Raw genomic sequence first — 23,218 nt, forward strand, 5'->3', positions numbered from 1 at the left:
AATGCAACACTCTGCACCTTCCTGCCTCTCTCTACCTGCACGCTTGGAGCAAGCAGAGGCATCCAAGAGTGATGGGACACATTAGCATTGCTCAAGACACAACTGCAAGAGTTATGGTTATGTCAGCACTTTTGTAGGAAACCCAATCCTCTTCCCAGCTGGCCCAGCATAGCAAAGACTTGGCAGCTACATCTCATAGCCTGGTAGCAATGATTTCATCTGCTTTTCCTTCCCATTTATCACAAATCTCCTAGTAACACTGAGCAGCAAGCAATAAAATTCTGGAAATAGGAAGCTTTTGATTAAAGGCACAGTTTGCCCTTGGAAGGCTCAGTTGTTCTTTGCCATTCCATGCAGGATAGGCAATTGCCACTGCCATTTATTGCAAATGATAGATTAGCCACCAATCAGGTGTAAACACAGGGTGGTATTCAACTAAGTTTTATTCAGGATTGACCTGCTAAAATCAATGGACCCAACTCAGTTATGCTCATTCATTTCAATGGGTCTACACTAAGTAAATAACAGTCAGAAAATAGTTGAAGGCAATCATATGACAAAGTGGTTGGTTGACAGATCTAACATCGAAATCGGGGTAGGCAACCTCAGGCCCGTGGGCTGGATGTGCCCCAATAGCCTTCTCAATCTGGTCATTGGACATTCCGGGAACCAGCGTGTTTTTACATGAGTAGAATGTGTCCTTTTATTTAAAATGCATCTCTGGGTTATTTGTGGGGCATAGGAATTCACTCAATTTTTTTCTTCAAAATATAGTCCGGTCCACCACATGGTCTGAGGGACGGTGGACTGGCCCACAGCTGAAAAAGGTTGCTGACCCCTGATCCAAGTGAATTAATGAAAAGTGGTGGTGGTGGTTATGGTTACCCATGTGCTTCCCTCCCTCCAAATTGCCAACCTAGAGAAAAATGGAAGGGGTGGAGGAAGGAGTAACAGCTGCCCCATCTTGTGAGGTGGACTTAGACTGATTCACTATGCCTTCCCAAAGCAACCTCTAACCTTGGGCCCCTCAAGGCTACTGTCTTGTTGCCATAGGTATGGTCTCTGCCACATGCTCTTGGCACATTAGTGGCAAATTTATTCCGCCTTATCAGTTGCTCTGCAATGCTTGCTTGGTGCTAACACATTATTGGTGTCCAGAGGAGCTATAGAGCAAGAAAAGCGAGAGGGAAATAAACCAGAGAATTTGTGGTGTAAAAAAAGTTATAAGGTTTCAGTTATGGGAAAGGCACTGACTGGAATGTGAAGCAGTGTGAATGTGCAATTAAAAAGGATGCCTGGAGGGGCCTCTCGTGACTAACAGCTACTCTGTGTCCAGTTGGAGTTAACATAAGGACATGTGGAGGCAGGGCCTTGTCCATTAAAGGTAAAAAAGCAGAAAAATCTAGAGAAGGCCTAAAATCAGTGCAGGCCAGCGATGGGATTTTTTGTGTGTGTTTTTGTATGTGAGCACACACAGAGAATCATTGGAGAAGTGACAGACCTTAACCGTCCTGTTCTCCCTTGATATGGCAGACTCGCTCAAAAGCATGGCCCAGATATTATCGATGATGACAACAAAGACAACATCACCATCTTCACACGCATCCTGGACCGGCTCCTGGATGGATATGACAACCGACTGAGACCTGGGCTTGGAGGTCAGTCTACTTCAGCTAATTGTCTGTGCAAGTTTGATGGCATTTCCTGATGTCACAGCAGGGGGGAAGGTGTGGGGGTGCAAACAAACAAACAAACAAACAAACAAACAAACAAACAAACAAACAATAAATGGACCATCCCTCCAATCTAACTGCATTTCCACTTAAAGCTGTCTGCCCCACAGCCTCCTTGGACTGCTTGCATAAGGGAAGGCCCCCCCCCCCCAGTTTGGCAAAAGCAACTCCTCCTTGGGAGGGGTTATTAATCCTAGGGCTCCCTGGAGTCTCTTGCTGGGGATTTGTGGTTTCTTGGGATCCTCTCCAGCCGATTACTTGAAGTCCTTCGGCCCAACAGTTAAGATAATGAAATGTCGGTTTCTGATCCAACAGAGGCTGCTTCATGTGGCTGCCTCATCCTTACACTTACATTCATGCACATTCTCTGCTGGCTTGCTCTCCCTACAGAGCCCTTGAATGGGGTAGGGGTTGACTTTTCAAATTTCAGCAGTGCCCTGTGTGAGGCCAAAATTCAGCACCCCTGCCCCTTGCCTTCCGTTCTGCTCAATTTGGTATGTCATATTTGCAACACCCTGCAACATCCCCCTAGGCTTGGCACCCAGTGCAGTGCAAGCATTCACACTGCTCTAAATCTGCCTCTGAATGGGGGAAGGAGATAAAGGTATGAAAGAAGAGAGAGATGATCAGCCCTCCTGCAGCAAGACCAGATGTTTCAGTTCAGTCATTCACATTTTGCTTCCTGCTCACAGGGTCATAGGAAGCTGCCTTGAACCAAGACAGACAATTGGTCCATCTAGCTCAGTATTGTCTAAAATGATTGCCAGTACATCTGTGGTTTCAGACAGGGTGCCTTCTGCCCTACCAGGAGATGCCATTGCGGAATGAACCTGGGACCTTCTGCATGCAAACCAGATGCTCCGCCACTGAGCTTTAATTGTAGCACATGCTCACTTGCTTAGGCAGACCAGGAAGATGTTTCTGTCTCCCCACCTCCAGTAGCAGGTGGCAGTAAGGTGTGGGTCCCACTGGCAGAGGAAGAGGAGTGCGGGGGGAGCGAACCACCCCTGGCAGCATGATCCCGGTGGGGTGCCATTGTGGCTGCTCCCCCGCCTGTGCTGGGTGCCATGCCCCTGCAGGCAGCGTGTCACACCCTCAGAATGCATGCCACGCTCCTGCAGGCACTGTGCCACACCCCCAAGACGCATGCCAGCCCTGCCCCACCTGCTCTCCGAGTGAAGCTCCGCCACTGGTGGGTCCTTCCGGGAACTTGGAAGCATGGTGCCACCTGCTACAACTGACCTGTCAGCATCTCATTGCCACATCTAGCATCCGTGTGGGTTAGGTACTTCCTATCTGGTTTGTACTGAAATGGTGATCAATGAGGATGTAAAACCAGCTACGGGCAAGAGTGTCTGTCCCATGTGTTCTTTGCATTCTGTGCCACAGCAGCAGCAGCTAGACTGGGAATAAATGGCTCGGAGTGTGATGCTGGTCCCTGAACTCATGAAATGAGCACTCAGAGCTCCCAGAAGACAAAATGCAAATCCACCAAATGACAATACATGAGACACACTAGGACATTACAGAACTGTGGCCAGAGGAGCACCCAGGGCCTCGTGGGAACCTATCACAAAATCACAGTAGTGTAGATTTGGAAGGATCTTCCACAATTTCTTTTTTGGATCAATCTAACAAACTAACCCCCCCCCCAAGGAGGTACTCAAGGGTACGCAGCACTGGCACCTCTTTGTTTTTTAGGGTTAAAAAGTGTGACATTTTTCTTTAACAACTTCATGAGTACCAGCACATATTTTTCTAGAAAAAAGCACTGTTCTCTCTCTCTCTCTCTCTCTCTCTCTCTCTCTCTCTCTCTCTCTCTCTTTCTCTCTCTCTCTCTCTCTCTCACACACACACACACCTTATAAAGTTGTAGAGTTGGAAGGGACACCGAGGGCCATCTAGTCTAACCCCCAGCAATACAGGAATCTCAATTAAAGCATCCATGGCAGATGGCCATCCAACCTCTGCTTAAACACCTCCAAGGAGGGAGAGTCCACAACCTCCTAAGGGAGTCCATTCCATTGTTGGACAGGGCCTCTCCTCCTCCCAGAGGGGAGGGGTTTTGAGCAGGGGGGGAGGTGTATTTGGCTCCCTGCTCCTGATTGCTTCTGCTGCCATGGCCAAGCCTTCCAGCCAACCAATAGGGATGGCTGGTGGGCGGTGCTAAACACCTTTAAACAGCCGCGGCAGCGCTCTGCTCCCAGTCTGTTCCTGCTTTCTTTGGATCTCCACCCTCCTTACCTCTTAGGTCAGCTTCTTTTTGCATATTGACCTTGCTGTAACCAATAAAAGTTGTGGCCTAATTTTGCCCATTAACCTAAAATAAAGTGTCTGTGTGTCTTATTATAATCCTATGCGGGTGGGGGGTCCTCAATTCACAACTACTGTTAGAAAGCCCTGTTTCACACCACTCTTTATAGGGAAGGCATCCAAGGATGAACCCTCATGCTGGATACTGCTGTGTATTTTCTTGTGGAAGGACATGATCACACTGCAAAGATTAGGTGGGGATCCTATCTTACTGATTTCTGTGAAGAGTCCTTTTCAGCTGATGAAGCTAAGGGCCTTAATCAGGTCTATGAAGGCAATGTAGAAGGGGCACCTCTGCCCTTGGCATTTCTCCTGCAGCTGGTGCAGTAAGAAAACCATGTTCACTGTTGACCTCATGGTAGTACAGCATATTATATGTAAATCATCTATGACATTTTTAAAAAAGTCTTCCTTTAGATTTGGTCCCTGGTTGTCTAGTGTTGCTTCTTCCACTTATACTTGAGGTTGCAGTTCACATTAATTTGCTTCCTGGGGTCCATAAGATCTCTATGCAGAACTAGTTCCCCACCTCTCTCTGTCCCCAGAGGTCTTCCAAAGCACCTGATTATGACAGTGCTACAATTTTGATAGTGCTGCAATTCCTGCATTTCAGTGAATTGGACTATATGTTGCTTTGGTTCCTTCTAGCTCTACAGTTCTAGGATTCTATGCTCTCCTCTGCCCTCCTCACTATGTGCACTGACATTCAGTTGTTGCTCTTCAGCTCTGCATGCCTTGATCCTTCTTGATCCTCTGCACCTAGCCTTGATTTGTCCTTTCCTTAGCATGGGGTAAGTTAATTCCTAGGCAGGCAAGTAGCTTTGAGAGAAGACTAGGCACTGATATAATGGCCCCTGACATCATAAAAGCATCAGTGTCTACCCTGAGCAGAGAAGGGTGGTGCAGTGGGCCCCTTCTCAGCTCTATGTGGGATGTGCACCTGGAGACCTCTTTTCTTCATGATCTTCATGTGCACCTGTCCAGGCAGCTCAGTATTCTCACCCCACCCACCATGCAGGCTGGTCATCCTTGTCCAGGAAGGAGCCCACACAGACTCAGATGTTCCCAGTCTGAGCCCTCTCAGCTCCAGACAGGCATGCAGCCCTGACAGGGTTGTGCGGCTTTGGTTATTTCAATTGAACTATGGCTTGGCAACAGATTAGCCCATGTCAACAAACAGCTCTAAGCCTTTAAATCAAGTGGTGCTAACTTCATTTCTCACTGTAGGGGTGGATGTTCGGGAGACTTTAAAACGCAGTAGCATCTTGAGATATCATGGGGCTAGAGGTGTCCTTTTCTGTGAATGAGAGCAACCAGAGGAGAGGAGAGGAGAAGGGAGGGAGGGAGGCATCTGTTGGGAGGACCTGCCCATTGCATCAGGATTTGCAAATATGTGACCTCGCCTGAGAGAGAAGCCTGTGAAGAGAGCCACTACTTGCATTTACAAACAAATCCAAAGCATTAATAAAATCACTGTTTTGTGAATTGAGTGAGTGTTTCATTTAAATGCTTCTCCAAAGGCACTGTGGAGCTCCTGGAGTCTAAGCTCAAAATGACTCTATTTTTGCAGAAGGCATTCTGTGCTGTTTAAAGGCACTTGTAGGAAGTCATCCCTGATGAATGCCAGAGGGCCCTGATTAGAGACCCACACACCCCATTTGTGTTTGTTTATGGAATTGGTCATTGTTCAGTGTCCACCACAACTAAGCACAAAAGTGGATCATTCGACTGTAATCCAGGGAAGCAGCAAGCCTGGAGATTTCAAAAAAAGCTAAGGCAGAAATTACACAGAGAAACATTCACCATGCGAATAACCCCTAATTACTTTCTTCCTTTTTGCTTCTTCCAGATACAGTAACTGAAGTCAAGACCAACATTTATGTAACAAGTTTTGGGCCCGTCTCGGACACAGACATGGTAGGTGCTGTTGGGATGGATTTGGAAGGTAGGATAGGATTGATTATTTATTAATTATCCTTCCTCTTACATGCTTTAATAATACTAGCATCTAGTTTAGTAGAGTTAAAAATCCCATCCTTTGCAGTATTAACACGGAAACTAGGGAAAAAAGACTGTGTAGCTTTCTATCATTATCCAGGATGTCTTGGGCAGACTGCATCTTCCCCTTTATTTATCCTTCTGAACAAAATAACAACATAAAAATCTGTTATTTTAGAATATAAAAATATTGTTTGGTTACAAAAAAGTTGCAGATTTGATTCATGCAGAAAATAGCAGTGAAATAAGTCCAGAAAAATATACTCCTAGATTGCAAAATACATGATTTTAGGAGCACACAGACCCTGCATCCTATCCCTACAGTTGCATGATGAGAAAAAGAACGTTCTCCGAGCAGGAAGGAAGGAATAAGAATCATATTGCTACCACTACCTTTCCTGCCTCTCCAAGCAGAGGATGTGACCTCACAGACTGATCTCTAGGAGTTTACAGGGAACTCTATGTGCCTTAGCCTTTTGGTCACCTAGCAAACATGGAATTTTATATTTTGACTGGAGCATCATTTTCCCACATTTGTGGAGGTAGAACATAGCGATCATGGCTAGTAGTCATTGATAGCCTTATCCTGCATGAATCCTTATCCTTCCAGACCTTTGCATCTGGTCGTGGCAGGCAAGGTCCCTTTGTGGGGGTGAATGGACATGTACCAGCTACTGATGGCAAAGTGTAAGTATCAGCTCTTCCCAGGTCAGTGCGGCTGGTGTGTCCTCTCAGCCTCTCCAAATAGCCATCCTCACCCCTGTTCCCTCCCAAAGTGGGTAGCAAGGGAAATGAAGGACAAGCTGTCATGGGAGCTAAGCACCTTTTTATGCTTGGGCAGGTAGGCAGCTCTCGCTTTCTCTACCAGGCATGCCCACTAGAAGAGCCACCTGTTTGCAGCTGATCCTTATTCCATTGGCAGCAAAGAAGAAAAGGGCAGAAGGAGATTCAAAGTGTTCGCTATCACAAGGAAAATGTGAAGGGAGGGATGGCTGGAAGGTTGAGGGGACACAGCTGGCAGAAGTCCTAAGGACTGAATTGAGGCCTCTCTTCCCACAACTGCATGCCTAAATGAAATAGCCTAAATCATTGTCAGAAAGCAGCACACAGAGTTGCTTCTGTGCCCAAAAACCCCAAACCACAGAAAATGCTGGTGAGGAATTAGTTCTTCCTGGGATTCCCCAATTAATAAAGGATGATGCAAGCTTTGTGGGTGGGGACCCTCCCCGCCAGGAGAGGTGCTTTTTATGGGCTCCATGCCCTGTTTTCCTTTTGTGTTCTGAATGTGACCATGCTAGTCTGGAGGTCTCCAAGCACATTGAACCAGGGGAGGGGGAGGGGAGAGACACTATAGGGAGTGGCTGTTCCTTCCTTGGCAACTGGATTTGTCTTCCACAGGAAGATCAAAACAGAGCCACCAGTCTATGCTGGTGAGACTTGTGCATGATGGAGTCAGTCTAGACCATTATTATGGTAGCCCGGTAGAATTGAGTGTCCTATTCTGCTTGTGCTCTCCACAACCCATGCATATTGCCATTTAGGACAAGGGATGCCATTTCCACAGCCCTTCTGGTGGGCTGCTCAGGAAGAGGAAGACAAGCAGCAGAATTCCAAGTCCCAGCTACTGATTTAAGACTATATAAAATAGGGAAAGGAGAGTGAAAATGAGTGTGCACAATCAAATTGAATATAAAATGCTAAATCAGAATTTTAAAACTGGGCCTATACTAAGTCACCTTTGGCTTCCGACGTCAGCTGCAGGAGGGACAACAAAATACCAGGGCTCTTATCAATAAGAGGTCTTTTGTGCCCAGATGACTTTAAGTGACAGGTCACTAAGACCAGCCAGTCACAGGACAGCCACATACCACAGGGGTGATGTTGGAGAGAGAGTTTGGGAAGAGAGATTCTTAATCTCTTGTAACAGAGACAGCAGAATGGCAATTGCTCCAAACATATTAAAACTTGATTAGATTTGCTTCTGCCCTCAACCACCTTTAAACAAATGTTCCCCATGAAAATATTTATGGCTAGAATAAAGATACTTGGCTTTGCAAATAAGTGAAGTGTTTTATGCACAGAGTTTCAGGAGTTAAAGCAAATAAGCTTCCATCCTTTGGCAGTAAAATAAAGAAGAATACCCCCATGACTTAAAAATAAAGAACTTGGTTTCCTTACAAAAGGATCATGTAAGATGTAAGCAGTAAAAATCTCTTTGAGAGAGATTCATTCATTTTTTCTACAGCTGTGGGTATTCCTGGATCCTTTGCTGTCCCTTGAGGCTCAGGTGACCTCAGTGGCATGAAGTGCCTTCCATCAGTATCAGCTGGTGGCCCATCTGCACCCCTACTTGGACAGGGATAGTCTAACTTATGTGGTCTATGTTTTGGCAATGTGTTATATGTGGGGCTACCTCTGAAGACAGTTTGGAAAATTCAGCTGCTTCAGCAGCCAGGTTGCTCACCAGGGCAAGATGGGTTGAGCATATAATGCCATTCCTGGCCCAACTGCACTGGCTGCCAATTAGTTTCCAGGCCCAATTCAATGTGCTGGTTTTGACCTATAAAACGCTAAACGCAATACTTCAAGGACCACTTTGCCCCATATGAACCAACCTGGACCCTGTGTTCATCATTTGTAGCCCTTCATTGCGTGCCCCCTCCATGGGAGGTTGGCAAGATAAGGACAGGTTTTTTCTGCAGTAGATCCCTGCTTGTGGAATGTTCTCCCCAGGGAGGCTCATCTGGTGCCCTGCTTACATACCTTTAGGTGCCAGGTAAAAACATTCCTCTTCTCCCAGGCCTTAGGCTACTTAAACAAACTATGGGCTTTTAGATGGGGATATTGTTTTTGTTTGTATTTTGTGTTTTTATATTACAAACCACTCCGTGATCCTTGGGTAAAAGGTGGTATAGAAACTAGCAACAACAACAAACTTTTTAGCTTAGAGAAAAGGCAAGTAAGGATGTTACATGATGGAAGTTTATGAAATCAGGGATTGCATGGAGAGAGTGGATAGAGAAGTTTTTCTCCCTCTTTCATAACACTGGAACTCTTAGATATCCCATGAAGTTGAATGTTGGAAGGTTCAGGATAGAATAAAGGAAGTCCTCCTACATATAGCACAGAAACTCCTTCCCCCCAGGAGGCAATGATTTCCCCCCAATTTGGGTGGCTTTAGAAGAGGATTAGGCAAATTAATGGAGGATAAGACTACCAATGGTACTAGCCATGATGACTATGCTGCATCTTCAGATTTGGAGACAGTTATGCTTCTGAATACCAGTTGCTGGAAACTGCAGGAGGGGAGAGTGTTTTTGTGCTCAATAGGCAACTGTTTTGGTGACTCTGAGAACAGGATTCTGTGTGAGATGGGCCTACTTTGACCTAATACAGCAAGCTCTTCTTATGACCTTCCATGGATATAGACTGTGAAGCTGCTCAGTCATGGGAGCTGGACTCCAAAGGATCAGGCAGAAATTGGAGTGACTGGCCCAGCAGGGCTGGGAAATAATGTATTATAATATCCCATTTTGAGGAGTTCCCCATCAATGGGCTTTTTCTGGCTTTACAAGGCCCTCTTCCTCTGGGGCAAGGAGTTAATTCAGTGTTACTGGAGCTGCTACTTTCCCACTTGGTCCGGCTTCTGACTCTTTCTCTGTCACACTCGCTTTTCTCTCTTCACACCAAAGCAAAGAGCCATAATATATTCAGTCATCCAAGCCTCAGGGAGTCTCTCATAATTACTTCTAAGGTGGAGCATATTTGAATAAGGAAGCTTGTATAATGAACTGTGGAGAACAGGGAAATGGGAGGTATTGAAGAACGGGGTCCCCCCCCCCTCTGCTGTGTGATTTTGAAAAAGGGGCTCAGAACAAGGTGGGCTGGTAAAGAATAATATGGTCACATCCACACAAGCTTGTTTTGGTTCCACAGATGTCATCCATGCATGGGAAATGTGATGCCCCTTTGGGTATTTTATTTTTTGTGGGGATTGGCATCCGAACTGAAGAAATGCTGCCGACACTATTCCCTCTCTAGATAGAAGGGCACAGGGCTGACTCAAGGCATGTTGTTGCCTGGGGAGGGGCAGCAAATGCCCCTTCCCCAACCAAGATGCGCAGAGGTAGTACCTTGCAAGGCCAGTCAAGTTATTTTGCCACCTGAGATCCGACAAATGCATTTTCGCTTCCCTGGCAGTCAACACCCAATAGTAAAAAGAGGGATAAGAATGTGATACCTTTTGATGACAACCCAAATCAGCTACGTGAGCCAGTCACATCACTCCATCCAATGGCATGGCTGGTCTCCCTCCTGCACACACAAACACCCACTCACACACTCCTTTAGTACAGGGATTATTGATCAGCTACCCTGGCCAAGCCATGAGGAAACTTTGTTTGTGCTTTGTTGTTTTGGTTGAACTGGACATGTCATTACTATTATTATTTTCAATTAGACTTGGGTGACTGAATATATTATGGCTCTTTGCTTTGGTGTGAAGAGAGAAAAGAGATTGTGACAGAGAAAGAAAGAATCATAAGCCAGAGCAAGTGGAAAAGTAGCAGCTCCAGTAACACTAAATTTACCTCTTTTAAGAAGGATGTTGACAAACTGGAACGTGTGCATTTGAAGGCAACCAAGATGATTAAGGGTCTGGAAACTAACCCGTATGAGGAGTGCTTGAAGGAGCTGGGTGTGTTTAGCCTGGAACCGATAAGAGTGAGAGGAGATATGATAGCAATCTTCAAATATCTCAAAGGCTGTCACATGGTAGAGGGAACATGCTTGTTTTCTCCTGCTATGGAAGGTGGACTCAAACCCATGGCTTCAAGTTACAAGAATTGAAATTCTGACTAAGCATTCGAAAAAACGTTTTGACAGTAAGAGCTGTTCAACAGTGGAATGGACTCCGTTGGGAGGTTGTGGACTCCTCTTCCTTGGAGGTTTTGAATCAGAGGTTGGATGGCCATCTGTCATGGATGCTTTAGCTGAGATTCCTGCATTGCAAGGGGTTGGATTAGATGACCCTTGGGTCCCTTCCAGTTCTAAGATTCTATGATTCTATGATTTGTATAAGGACATTATGATAATGGCAGTTTTATTTTAAACCCCTTTCCTAACAATCCCCAGCATGGAATTTGCCTTATTCATGTCTGCCACACACTGGCTGATATCTTCATCAAGCTATCTACTATAGCCCTAGGCTCTTGTCCTGGTCCATCACCTCCTGTTTAGGAGGAGAGGGGAGGGAGAAGAACTGCTGGATATTGGTGTGACAGAGACTTTGAGTGGATGAGTGGGTGGGTGAGTGGGTGGCTGGAGCACTGGAGCAAGAAGGCTCAGATCCAGAAGTCACGCTGTCTTCCTTGGCTGGAGAACAGGGAGTCAGTCTGTCCATGACTCCTCACATGAAGCTGCTTGCTGGGATAGCCTTGGTCCTGAATGCTCCATTTGGGGTCAGCAGGTTTTAGTTACAGGAAGGAGGCTTCAAAAGCAGCTGTACTGGTTCAAGGCTCACCATAGCAGGGGGCATCAGAGATGAAGAAGTACTGACTTGTTGCTCGTTGGGGTGTTTCTATTCTTCCAAAGGGGAAGGAACTGGGGGGGGGGGGCAGAATGCCCAGTATCTGTCAAGAGGAAGAGTAGGGCAGCCTGGATCGGGAGGAGGAGGAAGCAGCAGCAGCAGCAACAACTGGTCATGTCTTGGGCACCATCTGCACTTACCAGCTGCACCAGCGTTGCCACAGAAACTGCTGCTGAAGGTTTTGTTTGCCTGAACTTGTTTCTGGGTCCTTGATACCACTGATGAATCATTGGGGGGGGGAGTGCTTGGAGTGCTTGGAAAGAACTTTGCTGCCCTTCCTATTCAGTTTCAGTGTTTGTGTAACTGAGAGGAGGGGTAGGGCAAGAGTATGAAATTCAGAGGAGAGTTGGGATCAGCTCTCTCACGCTCACACAAAGAATCATAGAACTGCAGAGTTGCAAGGACCCACGAGGGCCATCTAGTCCAACCCCTTGCAATGCAGGAATCTTTTGCTCAACACAGGGCTTGAACAGGCCTTTGTTTACAGTAGTTCTCTATATTCGTTTTGATTTGAGGAGACTTGAAAGGGAAAATACGATCATTTAAACTTTATCCAACCTCTTTAATTCATATACAGTCATACCTCATGTTACGTCTGCTTCATGATACGTTTTTTCAGGTTGCATCCCGCAGCGACCCAGAAGTACCAGAAAGGGTTACTTCTGGGTTTCGCTGCTTGCGCATATGCAGAAGTGCAAAATGACATCATGCGCAGAAGCAGAAGCAGCGAATCGCAACCCACGCGTGTGCAGATGTGCCGCTGCGGGTTGCGTTCTATTCATGTTGTGAACGGGCCTCCAGAATGGATCCGGTTCGCAACCAGAGGTGCCATTGTAAAGTAAAAACACCTAAAATAAGTAAAATCATAGAATCATACAACTGTAGAGTTGGAAGGGACCTTGAGGGTCATCTAATCCAACCCCCTGCAATGCAGCAATCTCAACTGAAGTATCCATGACTGATGGCCATCCAACCTCTGCTTAAAAACCTCAGTAGAAGGAGAATCCACAATCTCCCAATGGAGTCCAGTCAACTGTTGAACAGCTCTTACTGTCAGAAAGTTCTTCCTGATGTTTATGCTGAATCTCCTTTCTTGTAACTTGAAGCCATTGGTTTGAACCCTTCAGAGCAGGAGAAAACAAGTTTGCTGCATCTTCCATAGGAAAGCCCTTTAGATATTTGAAGAGCGCTATCTTATTTTCTCTCAGACTCCTCTTTTCCAGGCTAAACATGCCCAGCTCCCTCAACCATTCCTCATGAGACTTGATTTCCAGACCATTGATCATCTTGGTCACCCTTCTCTGCACACTTACTAGCTTATCCATATCTTTCTTAAATTGTGGCACTCAGAACTGGACTCAGTATTTCAGGTCTGGTCCAACCAAGGCAGAATAGACTGGTACTATTTCGTACCTTGATCCACACTTCTGTTGATATAGCCCAGAATAGCATTAGTTACCCACCCCACCCTGCTGCATCACACTATTGACTCATGTTACCCTTGGGGTCTGCTGAGACCTCTAGGTCCTTTTCACATGTACAACTGGCAAGCCTGGTGTCTTGCATCTTATATTTATGCAGCTCGTTCTTTCTGCCTAAATGTAGAAGCGGACATTTGTCCTAACTGAAATTCATTTTGTTAGTTTGGGCCCAGTTCTCAAATCTGTTAAGGTCATATTGAATCCCATTTCTTTCTCCTATGGCATTAGCTAGCCCTCCCATTTGGTGTCATCTGCAAAGTTGATGAGCTTCCCTTCAATTCCTTTGTCCAAGACATTTATAAAAACATTGTACTACTGCGGACCCGGGTCAGAACCCTACGATACCCCTCTTGTCACTTTTTTCCAGGATGATGAGGAACCAATAATGAACACTTAGTAGTAGTAGTAGTAATAATAATAATAATAATAATAATAATAATAATAATTTATTTATACCCCACCCATCTGGCTGGATGTCTTCTAAAAGTTTGGTGGTTATTTTTCTCTTTGACATCTAGTGGGAGGGCGTTCCACCGGGCGGGTGCCACTACCAAAAAGGCCCTCTGCCTGGTTCCCTGTAACTTGGCTTCTCGCAGTGAGGGAACCGCCAGAAGGCCCTTGGCGCTGGACCTCAGTGTCCAGGCCGAACGGTGGAGGTGGAGACGCTCCTTCAGGTATACTGGACGCTTAGGGTTCTGTCAGTCAGCCTTTTACAAATCTACCTAACAGTTACCTCATCCAGCCCACATTTTATCAGCTTCTGCACAAGAATATCATGGGGGGCTTCATCAAAAGCCTTACCGAAACTGAGATACCCTATGTCCACCACATTCCACTGATCTACTAAACTCGTAACTCTATCAAAGAAAGAATGAAATTCATCTGGCATGATTCCTTTTTGACAAACCCATGCTGAGTCTTAGTAATCACAACATCCTTTTCTAAGTGGTCACAGACTGACGGTTGAATTATCTGTTCTTGGACCTTTCCTGGAACTGATGTTAAGCTGACCTGTCAGCAGTTATCTGGGTCCTCTCCCTCCGCTTTCAAGATGGAGACAACATTTGCTTGCCTCCAGTTTGCAATGACCTCACTTGTTCTCCAATAATTCTCAAATATTATAGACAGAGGCTCTGAGATTACAGTACATCTGCAAGCTCATCAGGCCCTGGAGATTCAAATTCCTTTTAAGTAGCTGGGTGTTCCCTTACCTCCTATTTTGGGTTGCAGCTCAAGAAAGCAATGCTTGTGGAATGTACAGTTCCAGTTTCAGGGCCAATTTTTATTATGATTCATCCACTTACTTCTCCTGTTCAAGTGTGTGTGAGTGTGTTTAAGCTGTGTTTTCCACTTTCAGCCGTATCTGGTTTGTCAGACATATTTGCCTATTAATCAGTGGTGCCCTGTCTGCAGAAACAACTCCAATCTTTATAGAAGGTGCTCTGGACCATAGTATCAAACACCTTAGTTCTAACTAAAGAGCTCATCTACTCTTACCTTCTTGCCCACGCTTTCTAGGCACAGGTCCACACCTTCCTGGTCTGTGTCCGAGTGCTTGGGTTTTTTGCTGCACCACTTCCCTCAGGAAAACCCACTCTTTAATGCTGAACCAGATCAAATGTCAATTCGGGTTCCCCACAGATTGCTGTTTGGTCTGATTCAGCGGTAAAGCGTGGGTTTTCTTGGGGAAAGCACCATGACCCAAAAGAGAGAGAAAGCAGTAGGAAAGGGAGTTTTAAAGCACAGATATGTGCTTAAATTGAAGAGCACAGGCAAGTGAGGATCAGCCTGACTTGAAAAGAGGAATTGCAATCACCCTTCCTCCTCTATATGAAGCTGTGTAAAAGGCAGATTCCTTGCTATGGTTCATTAGAAAAGGAACTGGAAATAAAACTGCAAATACCATAACTCCATTTTGCATATCTATGGTGTGGCCACATTTGCACAGATCTGGTTGCTTTACCACTAAAAGGATATTATGGAGTTGGAAAAGGTTCAGAAAAGGGCCACCAGAATGGTCAAGAGGATGGTGCAATTCCTCTAAGAAGAAAGAAGACTTTTTAGTTTAGGGAAAAGGCAAGTAAGAGGCAACATGATGGGAGTTTATAAAATGATGGCATGGAGAAAGTACACAGAGAAAAATTTCTCTCTCTCATAACTCTAGAACTCCTGGACATCCAATGAAACTGAAAATTAGAAGATTTAGGATGGTTAAAAGAAAGTCCTTCACATAACTATGAAACTCACTCTCACAGGAGACAGTGGTGGTCACTAACCTGGATGGCTTTAAAAAGAAGATTAGACACTTTCATGAAGGTGGAGAGAGCTATCAGTGGCTACTAGCCAGGATGGCTGTGCTTTCATGGTCAGAGGCAGTAATGCTTCTGAATACCAGTGGCTGGAAACCACATAGGGGAAGTGTGTTGCCCTTGTGCATGGCATCTGGGTGGCCACTGTGAGAACAGGATGCTGGTCTTGATGGGCCATGGGCCTGATCCAGCAGGCTCTTCTTAAGTTATTCCTGAGTCCACACCTTCTCTTAGTAAATGATCCTTCTACAGTACTGTGTTGTGTCACTTTTAACTGCCACTATTTCCTTCAGAGGAGAATTGTCTTTTTGGAGATCTGTGGCACCCCCTTCCCTCATCTGCATTCCAGGCTCCTGGGTAGAGGGGAAGGCTGTGAAAGCAGCTTAATCTGTAGATCTGACTAAATTCTACTAGCAGATCTATGTCATCCTCCTGGAGGCAGGCTAGGGCATTGCTGAGAAGGCAAAAAAAAAGAGCCAAGATTAGCAGCAGGGAGGAAAGGTGGCTGCCAGGAGCAGATTAGAGACAGACACAGCAGCAGCAGGCAGGCAGGCAGGCAGGCAGGCAGAGCTTGGCAGGATTGGAATGAGTGCATGTTGGAGGAGAGGTATAGAGAGGAGAAGACTATGGGGCAAATGGAAGAAGTAGTGGAAATGCTGAGGGCAGACCTCACCACACATCTGGTTCCCATGTCGGTGGGAAGAGAAGGATGTGAGCACATTGGTGGGCTCAGAATGCCAAGGACTATCCCAGTCCCCCCCCCCCAGGCTCTCTGGCAGAAAGTAGCCCCACAACAATTATGCTGGAAAGGAATCTCTCTGTCTCTCTCCCTCTCCCCCTCTCCCTGGAAACCCCAGGAAGGGAGAGGGCTCTTGTGCTTGGATCCCACTTGCATAATCAGCATCTGGTTGGTCACTGTGAGAACAGGATGCTGGACTAGGTGGGACCCCCTTTGGCCTGATCCAGCAGAGTTCTCATATTTTCATGTCCTTATGTTCTTATATCTTTCACCTGTGGATCTAACTCTGCTGTAGGTAAGTATACAAGATAGGGAACTCCCCTGCCCCATAGATAGATGGAACAAGAATCTGCCTGGCTGAAAACATTCAAGACCAAAGTATTTTAACTTTGTGAAGTCCACTGGACCAAGGATTTATTTTATTTTTTTAGAAATATTTCTGCATATGTAGTGAACCATCTGCAAAATAACTATTTAAAATCTAAACCTGCATCTTCTCTTCTGGCAGGAGTACACAATTGATGTATTCTTCCGGCAGTCCTGGCGAGATGAGAGGCTAAAGTTTGATGGCCCCATGAAGATCCTCCCCCTCAACAACCTGCTGGCCAGCAAGATCTGGACACCTGACACCTTTTTCCACAATGGCAAGAAATCGGTGGCTCACAACATGACCACACCCAACAAGCTTCTTCGACTGGTGGACAATGGTACCCTCCTCTACACCATGAGGTAGGTGGTGGTTTTGCTTCCCAAAGGCATGTCTTCCTTACTCAGCACCCGCCATCACCTCCTGGAAGGGATTGAGCCTCTCAGCTGAAATGGGCACCAGAGGGTTCACCTTGGGCATCTTCCTCTGGCCTTCCTGCAGCTTGACTAGCATCTCCTGCTGCCCAAGCATCTTCACAGCCCTACAACCAACCTGAGTGTGTCACAGACACTGCAGGTTAGGCTCCACTGGGAAGAGTCAGCTGCCATGCAACTTTTCTGGAGACCATAGCTCAGGGGTAGTAGGAGGATATGATAAAGTATGCAGCCACTGGATCAATCCCGACAGCTTAGAGGAACCTGAAGTGCAGAATGGGGTGGGGGTGGGGATCTCTGCCTTTCCCTATCTGAGCTGTCAGCATAATCATATCACATGAGCCGTTGGCCTGACTTAGTAGGCACTTTCTCATTTTACTGACGGTCTTAATGATTTGCAGGATGTTGTTCAAAATCCCTAGTTCAGTCCATCTCCTCCTCCCTTAGTCTTGTAGAAGACTTGCCACTCCAACTCACAAGGAATAAAGCTTCAGCAGAATGTTCTTGGTATTTTTTTTGCAGTTTAATGACTCCCAATCCTGCAATGCCTTTGTGTCCCTTTGTGCTGGGAGAAGCATGTGCTGCTTATGCAGCTTTAAGAGTATGCATTGCAATCCCCCATGGAAATGTGTGGATGTGAGCATTTGGATTACAGTGATCATTTCAGAAAGCAGTGGGCTACAGGAGCACAACTCGCTCTCAGGAAATGTCCATTTGGCCAAGAGTTTGCCTAGGAAACTCCTTGCTTGCTGTGGGAGAACAGGGTTGGTTTAACACCTGGATATTCCATTGGCAGTGGTCATTGTTTCTTGTAGATTGACCATTCATGCGGAGTGTCCGATGCACCTGGAGGACTTCCCAATGGATGTGCATGCCTGTCCACTGAAGTTTGGGAGCTGTAAGTACTTTCCTGACAGCACAAGCAAAGTGTCCTTGCATTCTTGGCTTGAAGGCAGCAGGTACGAGTCCTTGGCAGGCTAGTTATCAGGTGAGCAAACATCCCTGAGAGTGTGAGCTTATGCGACATCCTGCGTTGCTATGAACCTCTATTTTCAAAGTGGCCTTCCAAAGTGAAGCTGTCATTTTAAGGTAATTTTTTCCTCACAGATAAATGAACTTTGAGGTTTACATCTCCACCTTATACAGAATTGGGTGAAAATTGATTGTAGGACAGCAGTCTCTTGAAAAACCCCTTCCTGTAGAATACCATGCTCCCCTTAATTGTCTTAATTCTTTCTAATATTGTATTTTTGAATTATTGTAATCCACTCATCATCATCTAAAACAATTATTTCACATGTAAGGTAAGGTAAAGGTAAAGGACCCCTCGACGGTTAAGTCCAGTCAAAGGCGACTATGAAGTGCGGTGCTCATCTTGCTTCAGGCTGAGGGAGCCGGCGTTTGTCCACAGACAGTTTTCCGGGTCATGTGGCCAGCATGATAAACCACTTCTGGTACTATGGTACACCGTGATGGAAACCAGAGCGCACAGAAAACCATTTACCTTCCCGCTGCAGCGGTACCTATTTATCTACTTGCACTGGTGTGCTTTTGAACTGCTAGGTGGGCAGGAGCTGGGACAGAGCATTGGGAGCTCACCCCATCACATGGATTCGAGTCACTGACCTTCCGATTGGCAAGCCCAAGACGCTCAGTGGTTTAGACCACAGTGCCTCCCACTCCCTATTATTTCACATGTCTCTCTATGCCCTGAAGTATAAGAAATCACAAGCTCACATGCATACAGACCAGTCTAAAGGAAAGCATCAAATAACTGCAAATGTTGTGCTTTGTTTAATAATGATAATGATAATGATAATGATAATGATAATGATAATGATAATGATAATAATAAATTGAACCCAAATCAATATTTGATCAACCAGCTAGGGGAAGATTTCCTTGGCACATGATATGGAAATGGGATCAATGTTGCTTTGCCATACTGGATCTGAGAGCTCCTGGACCTGGTGGCCCTATGACACGCCCCCTGCTCCCCTCTGCTCAACCAGTGGAAGTATATTTAGTAGACAGAGGTACCCCACTGCCAGCTTCACTGTGTGGTGTGTCGAGCCAAGTGTCTGGCAAACATCTGGTATCTCTTTGACATGGTGCCTTAGATGCCTCTCCTTGGGTCTCCATTTGGCCACAGACGGCTGCTTTTGTGGCCTCTGTTTGTCTGCGATGAGCAGCCAGGTCTAATTGGAGCAACACATGAGCAGCACAACTGAACCTCCCAAGTCAGCAGGTCCTATCCAATTGCTGCTTCTGCTGCTTCAGAGCCCCATGGGAAGGAGGTGCTGTCACAGTGCCTGCAGGTCCCCACTGAGGTTGCCTTCTGGGACAAGCCTCTGAGTGTGGGCTTAATATTTTCCACCTGCTTTGGCTAACTTGAGTGCCCACTGATGCTTCAGCATGGGATGCAGTCCAGAAATATCTCCAGTGGTCCAGTAGCCTGGTTATCGGAGAGGCCAATGGAAGCCACTGGAACCACCACCTAGGGCATGGAACCACCTAGGGCATGGAAGATCCTAGTGGCAGCCTCCTTCCCTCCCACACCTTGAGGGAGTGCAGGGTTTCAGTCAGGCGTCTCTGTGCCAGATACAGCTTTCTAATGGGTGTCTCTTTTCCTGGAGTTGGGGTGACCTTTGGAAGCCATTCTGGGCACCATTTTGGAGATGTTCCTCATTGGGCAGGAGCTGCCAGGGTGTAGCTAAACCTCTTCCATCCCATCCTTTCTGCTTTCTCCACAGATGCTTACACCAAGACAGAGGTGATCTATACCTGGACCCATGGGAAAGTGGAGGTGGCCGAAGAAGGCTCCCGCCTGAATCAGTACGACCTCCTTGGCCACAATGTGGGGAGAGACTCCATTGAATCCAGCACAGGTAATGGAGAGCCTCCTTGGATGGTTTCCTGCAGGGTGTCAGACTACATGACCCTTGGGCATCCCTTCCAACTCTACAATTCTATGATTCTCCATGATGAGCAGCAACCGCAAAGGCAGGACTAAACATCTCACTTGTTTAACAAGGCTTACAATACTAAAAAGCCCAAGCCCTGGTAAAAGAGGAATCAGGGCTTTTTTGCCTAGCACCTAAAGCTATGTAATGATGGCATCAGGTAATCCTCCCTGGGGATAGCATTGCACAAGTGGGGGGCGGGGGGCTACAACTGAAAACTCCCAATTCTTCTGTCCCTACTCTCTGGACCTCCCACAGATGGGGCACTCAGAGAATGGTCTCAGGTGAAAATTGCAGGGTCAGTTTTTATGTGCATTGTTTTGCAGCCCCTCCTTTTCACAAATAGGCCACTATAGAGGTGGCATTGGGGAAGGTGCTGCCGAGGAGGAAGCAGATCCAGCTTCCAAGGAGCATGCCACAGCCATTGGTGCCACAGTGGCAAAGGCAGTAGTGGTGGCAGCAGTTGGTGATGCATTCCTTGGAGGTCGGATCTGTAGATCCCCTCAAGGTGGTCCCCTTACCTTGCTTCCTGGGTGGGCCAACCCTGAGGAGGGTGGCAGTGCAAGAACGGGCCTTTTCAGTGGTGGTTCCCTGCTTGTGCAGTACTCTCCCCAGGGAGGCTCACCTTCCTCCTTCCTTACATATCTTCAGGCGCCAGGCAAAAACTTTCCTCTTCAATCAGGCCTTTGGCCTTTAACTATCTGTGACCTTTAAGAAGTGGGTGGGATGCTTTAAATGTATTCCCTCCCCTTGCTTTTAATGTATGTGGGGTTTAATCTATATGGAGTGCTTGTTTGTTTGTTTGTTTGGTTGGTTGGTTGGTTGGTTGGTTGTAAGTTGCCTTGACAAATTTAATAAATATAAACAAAAACGATTGCTTTTCATTGCAGGCTGTATCTCAACAATCATGTTTACTGGCAAGGATGCAAAAAAAGAAAATAAAAAAGGCAAATAAAAAACCCCTTGTATCCCTCTCTACCCCCCACCCCTCCATATCACTGCAGGAACCTACATTGTGATGACCACTTACTTCCACCTTAAGCGTAAGATTGGGTATTTTGTGATCCAGACCTACTTACCCTGCATCATGACAGTCATCCTCTCCCAAGTCTCTTTCTGGCTCAACAGAGAGAGTGTTCCAGCACGGACAGTGTTTGGTGAGCTTCTGATGGAGGATGGTCTGAGGGCTGACTGGAGGAAACAGGGAGACGGGGAGAGCATCAAGACTGGTGCTGGAGAGAAGCAGCAGCAGGGACCTTCTTGCCTGTCAGCCACACTCCCTTCATGTTGATGACAGACATTTGCATAAGTCTTAAACTCTGAGGTTTCCCCCAGGAATATCTGCTAGCCATGATGGCTATGTCCTACCTCCACTGTCAGAGGCAGTAGTGCTTCTGATTATCAGTTGCTGTGAACTGCAGGCAGGGATCCAGTTGGCTGCTGTGACAACAAGATGCTGAACCAGCTCTTCTTTAAATCAGGGGTGGCTAACTGGTGGGTTCCATTTAGATGCTGCTGCACTACAACTCCCAGCTATGGTGGCTAATGGTCAGGGATAGTGATGATGATGGGATTTGTAGTCCAATAAAACCTGGAGGGCCCTTACAGGTTCCCCATCGCCCTATTTTAATGTCTTGCTAATTTAATTCTGCAACATAATTGTATAATTAGACACAGCTCACCTGGTGTTGACAATGGGATTGTGCTCAGGTGCGGCACTGGATCCTTCCACCTTTTCTTGGCGCACCTAGGGCAGTGGCTGCTGTGACAAAGCAGCCCAAGGAGGCTCAATGGATCCCCCACTGCCCTCAAGAGGGAGAAAACCTCCTGTGGCCCCATTTCAGCAGCGCCTCTTCTGGTTTTGTTCCCACAGGAGTCACCACGGTCCTGACCATGACCACCCTGAGCATCAGTGCAAGAAACTCCTTGCCCAAAGTGGCATACGCAACGGCCATGGACTGGTTCATGGCTGTCTGTTATGCCTTTGTGTTCTCTGCACTGATTGAGTTTGCTGCCGTCAACTACTTCACTAAACGCAGCTGGTCTTGGGATGGCAAGAAGGTTCTGGAAGCCCAGGAATTGAAGGTGAGAGAGGGAGTCATTGGAGGGAGCAGGAGAGAAGCAAAGAGGGAGAGCAATCAGAACCTGACGTCCAAGAAGAGGCATTGAAACCTTACTTTGGTTGATCCCAAAGTGGGTGGTAGCACACCCTGGGGGGTGGGATTCCCTAGGGGGTAGCAGGGGGTGCAGGAGGAGTAAATGACTATCAGATTTTGGAAAGCTGCTATCACTAGATCAAGTTCATCAGTTTTGTTGAATTAATTAAATGAAAGGGTTTTAATTGGATTTTGAATAAATGTGCAATTAATTGTCACTGTTTTGACTTATATGGTGTTGTTATCTTCCTTAGTGCGTTAGGCAAACTGCTATTCTGAATAGTTTTTGTAGGGTAGGGGGCACTGGGGGTAGGTTCATGGAACGAAGGGGGGATTGGCCCCCAAAAGTTTGAGAACCTCTGCCTTACTCCAAACAGAGCTAAACATCAATGTTTTGCAGCGCAGAGAGGGAGGGAGGGAGGGAGGGAGGGAGGGAGGGAGGGAGGGAGGGAGGGAGGGAAAGAAAGAAAGAAAGAAAGAAAGAAAGAAAGAAAGAAAGAAAGAAAGAGGGAGTCCATTGCTGCTGCTGCCCCTAATCCCCCCTTTGCTTATCCTGTGTGGCTTTTACGCATCACCAAAGGAGCTCTGAGAATAACTATAACCCAGAAGCATTTTTTCACCTGTGAAAGGCCAGTTGGCTTCCCACATCAGTGGAGATGATCTCAAGCCCTGCAATGTGTTAAATGTCACCTGGAATTACACAGATGACCTGCTGTATAAAGGGGTTGAGAAATCACATAGATACTGCTCCTGTTCTAAAAAGGGGGAGGGGGAGAGAAGAGAAGAGCCCTACCTGCAGATTCCCTGTGGTGTGAGGCAGCACACGTACATGGTTTGAGATTTCACTGGCCATAAATTTCCTGTTGGAGATGCCATGTTTGGCAAGGACTTGTAGCATTTGCAGCTCACAATGTGGTTTACTCTAGGAACATTGGAAGCTGCTTTATACTGAGTCAGACAGTTGGTTCATCTGACTCAGCATTGTATACACTGACAATACCCTTCAGGGTATCAGGCTGGGGATCTCTCCCATCCCTGCCTGGAGATGCCATTGGGGATTGAACCTGATACCTTCTGCATGCAAAGCAGATGCTCCCCTTCCCTCTGATCCAGGTTTGACGTGGTGCATTTTTGAATT

The 23,218-nt window shown here is 46.5% G+C and overlaps 1 protein-coding gene across 3 annotated transcripts in view; it reads left to right on the forward strand.

Moving 5' to 3' along the window:
* The window catches only part of LOC310836677 (gamma-aminobutyric acid receptor subunit alpha-3-like), a 42,357-nt gene that overhangs the window by 12,317 nt on the left and 6,822 nt on the right, over positions 1-23,218 (forward strand). For all 3 annotated transcript variants that reach the window (XM_083722354.1, XM_083722355.1, XM_083722356.1), the window contains exons 3-9: positions 1,534-1,658; positions 5,896-5,963; positions 16,669-16,889; positions 17,777-17,859; positions 19,715-19,849; positions 20,929-21,081; positions 21,798-22,009. In XM_083722354.1, coding sequence (XP_083578480.1) covers positions 1,534-1,658; positions 5,896-5,963; positions 16,669-16,889; positions 17,777-17,859; positions 19,715-19,849; positions 20,929-21,081; positions 21,798-22,009 — 997 coding nt within the window. The remainder of the gene's footprint in view (positions 1-1,533; positions 1,659-5,895; positions 5,964-16,668; positions 16,890-17,776; positions 17,860-19,714; positions 19,850-20,928; positions 21,082-21,797; positions 22,010-23,218) is intronic.

Source organism: Podarcis gaigeae (assembly GCF_964106915.1).
Source record: "Podarcis gaigeae genome assembly, chromosome: Z".
In the NCBI taxonomy this organism is placed as follows: Eukaryota; Metazoa; Chordata; class Lepidosauria; order Squamata; family Lacertidae; genus Podarcis; species Podarcis gaigeae.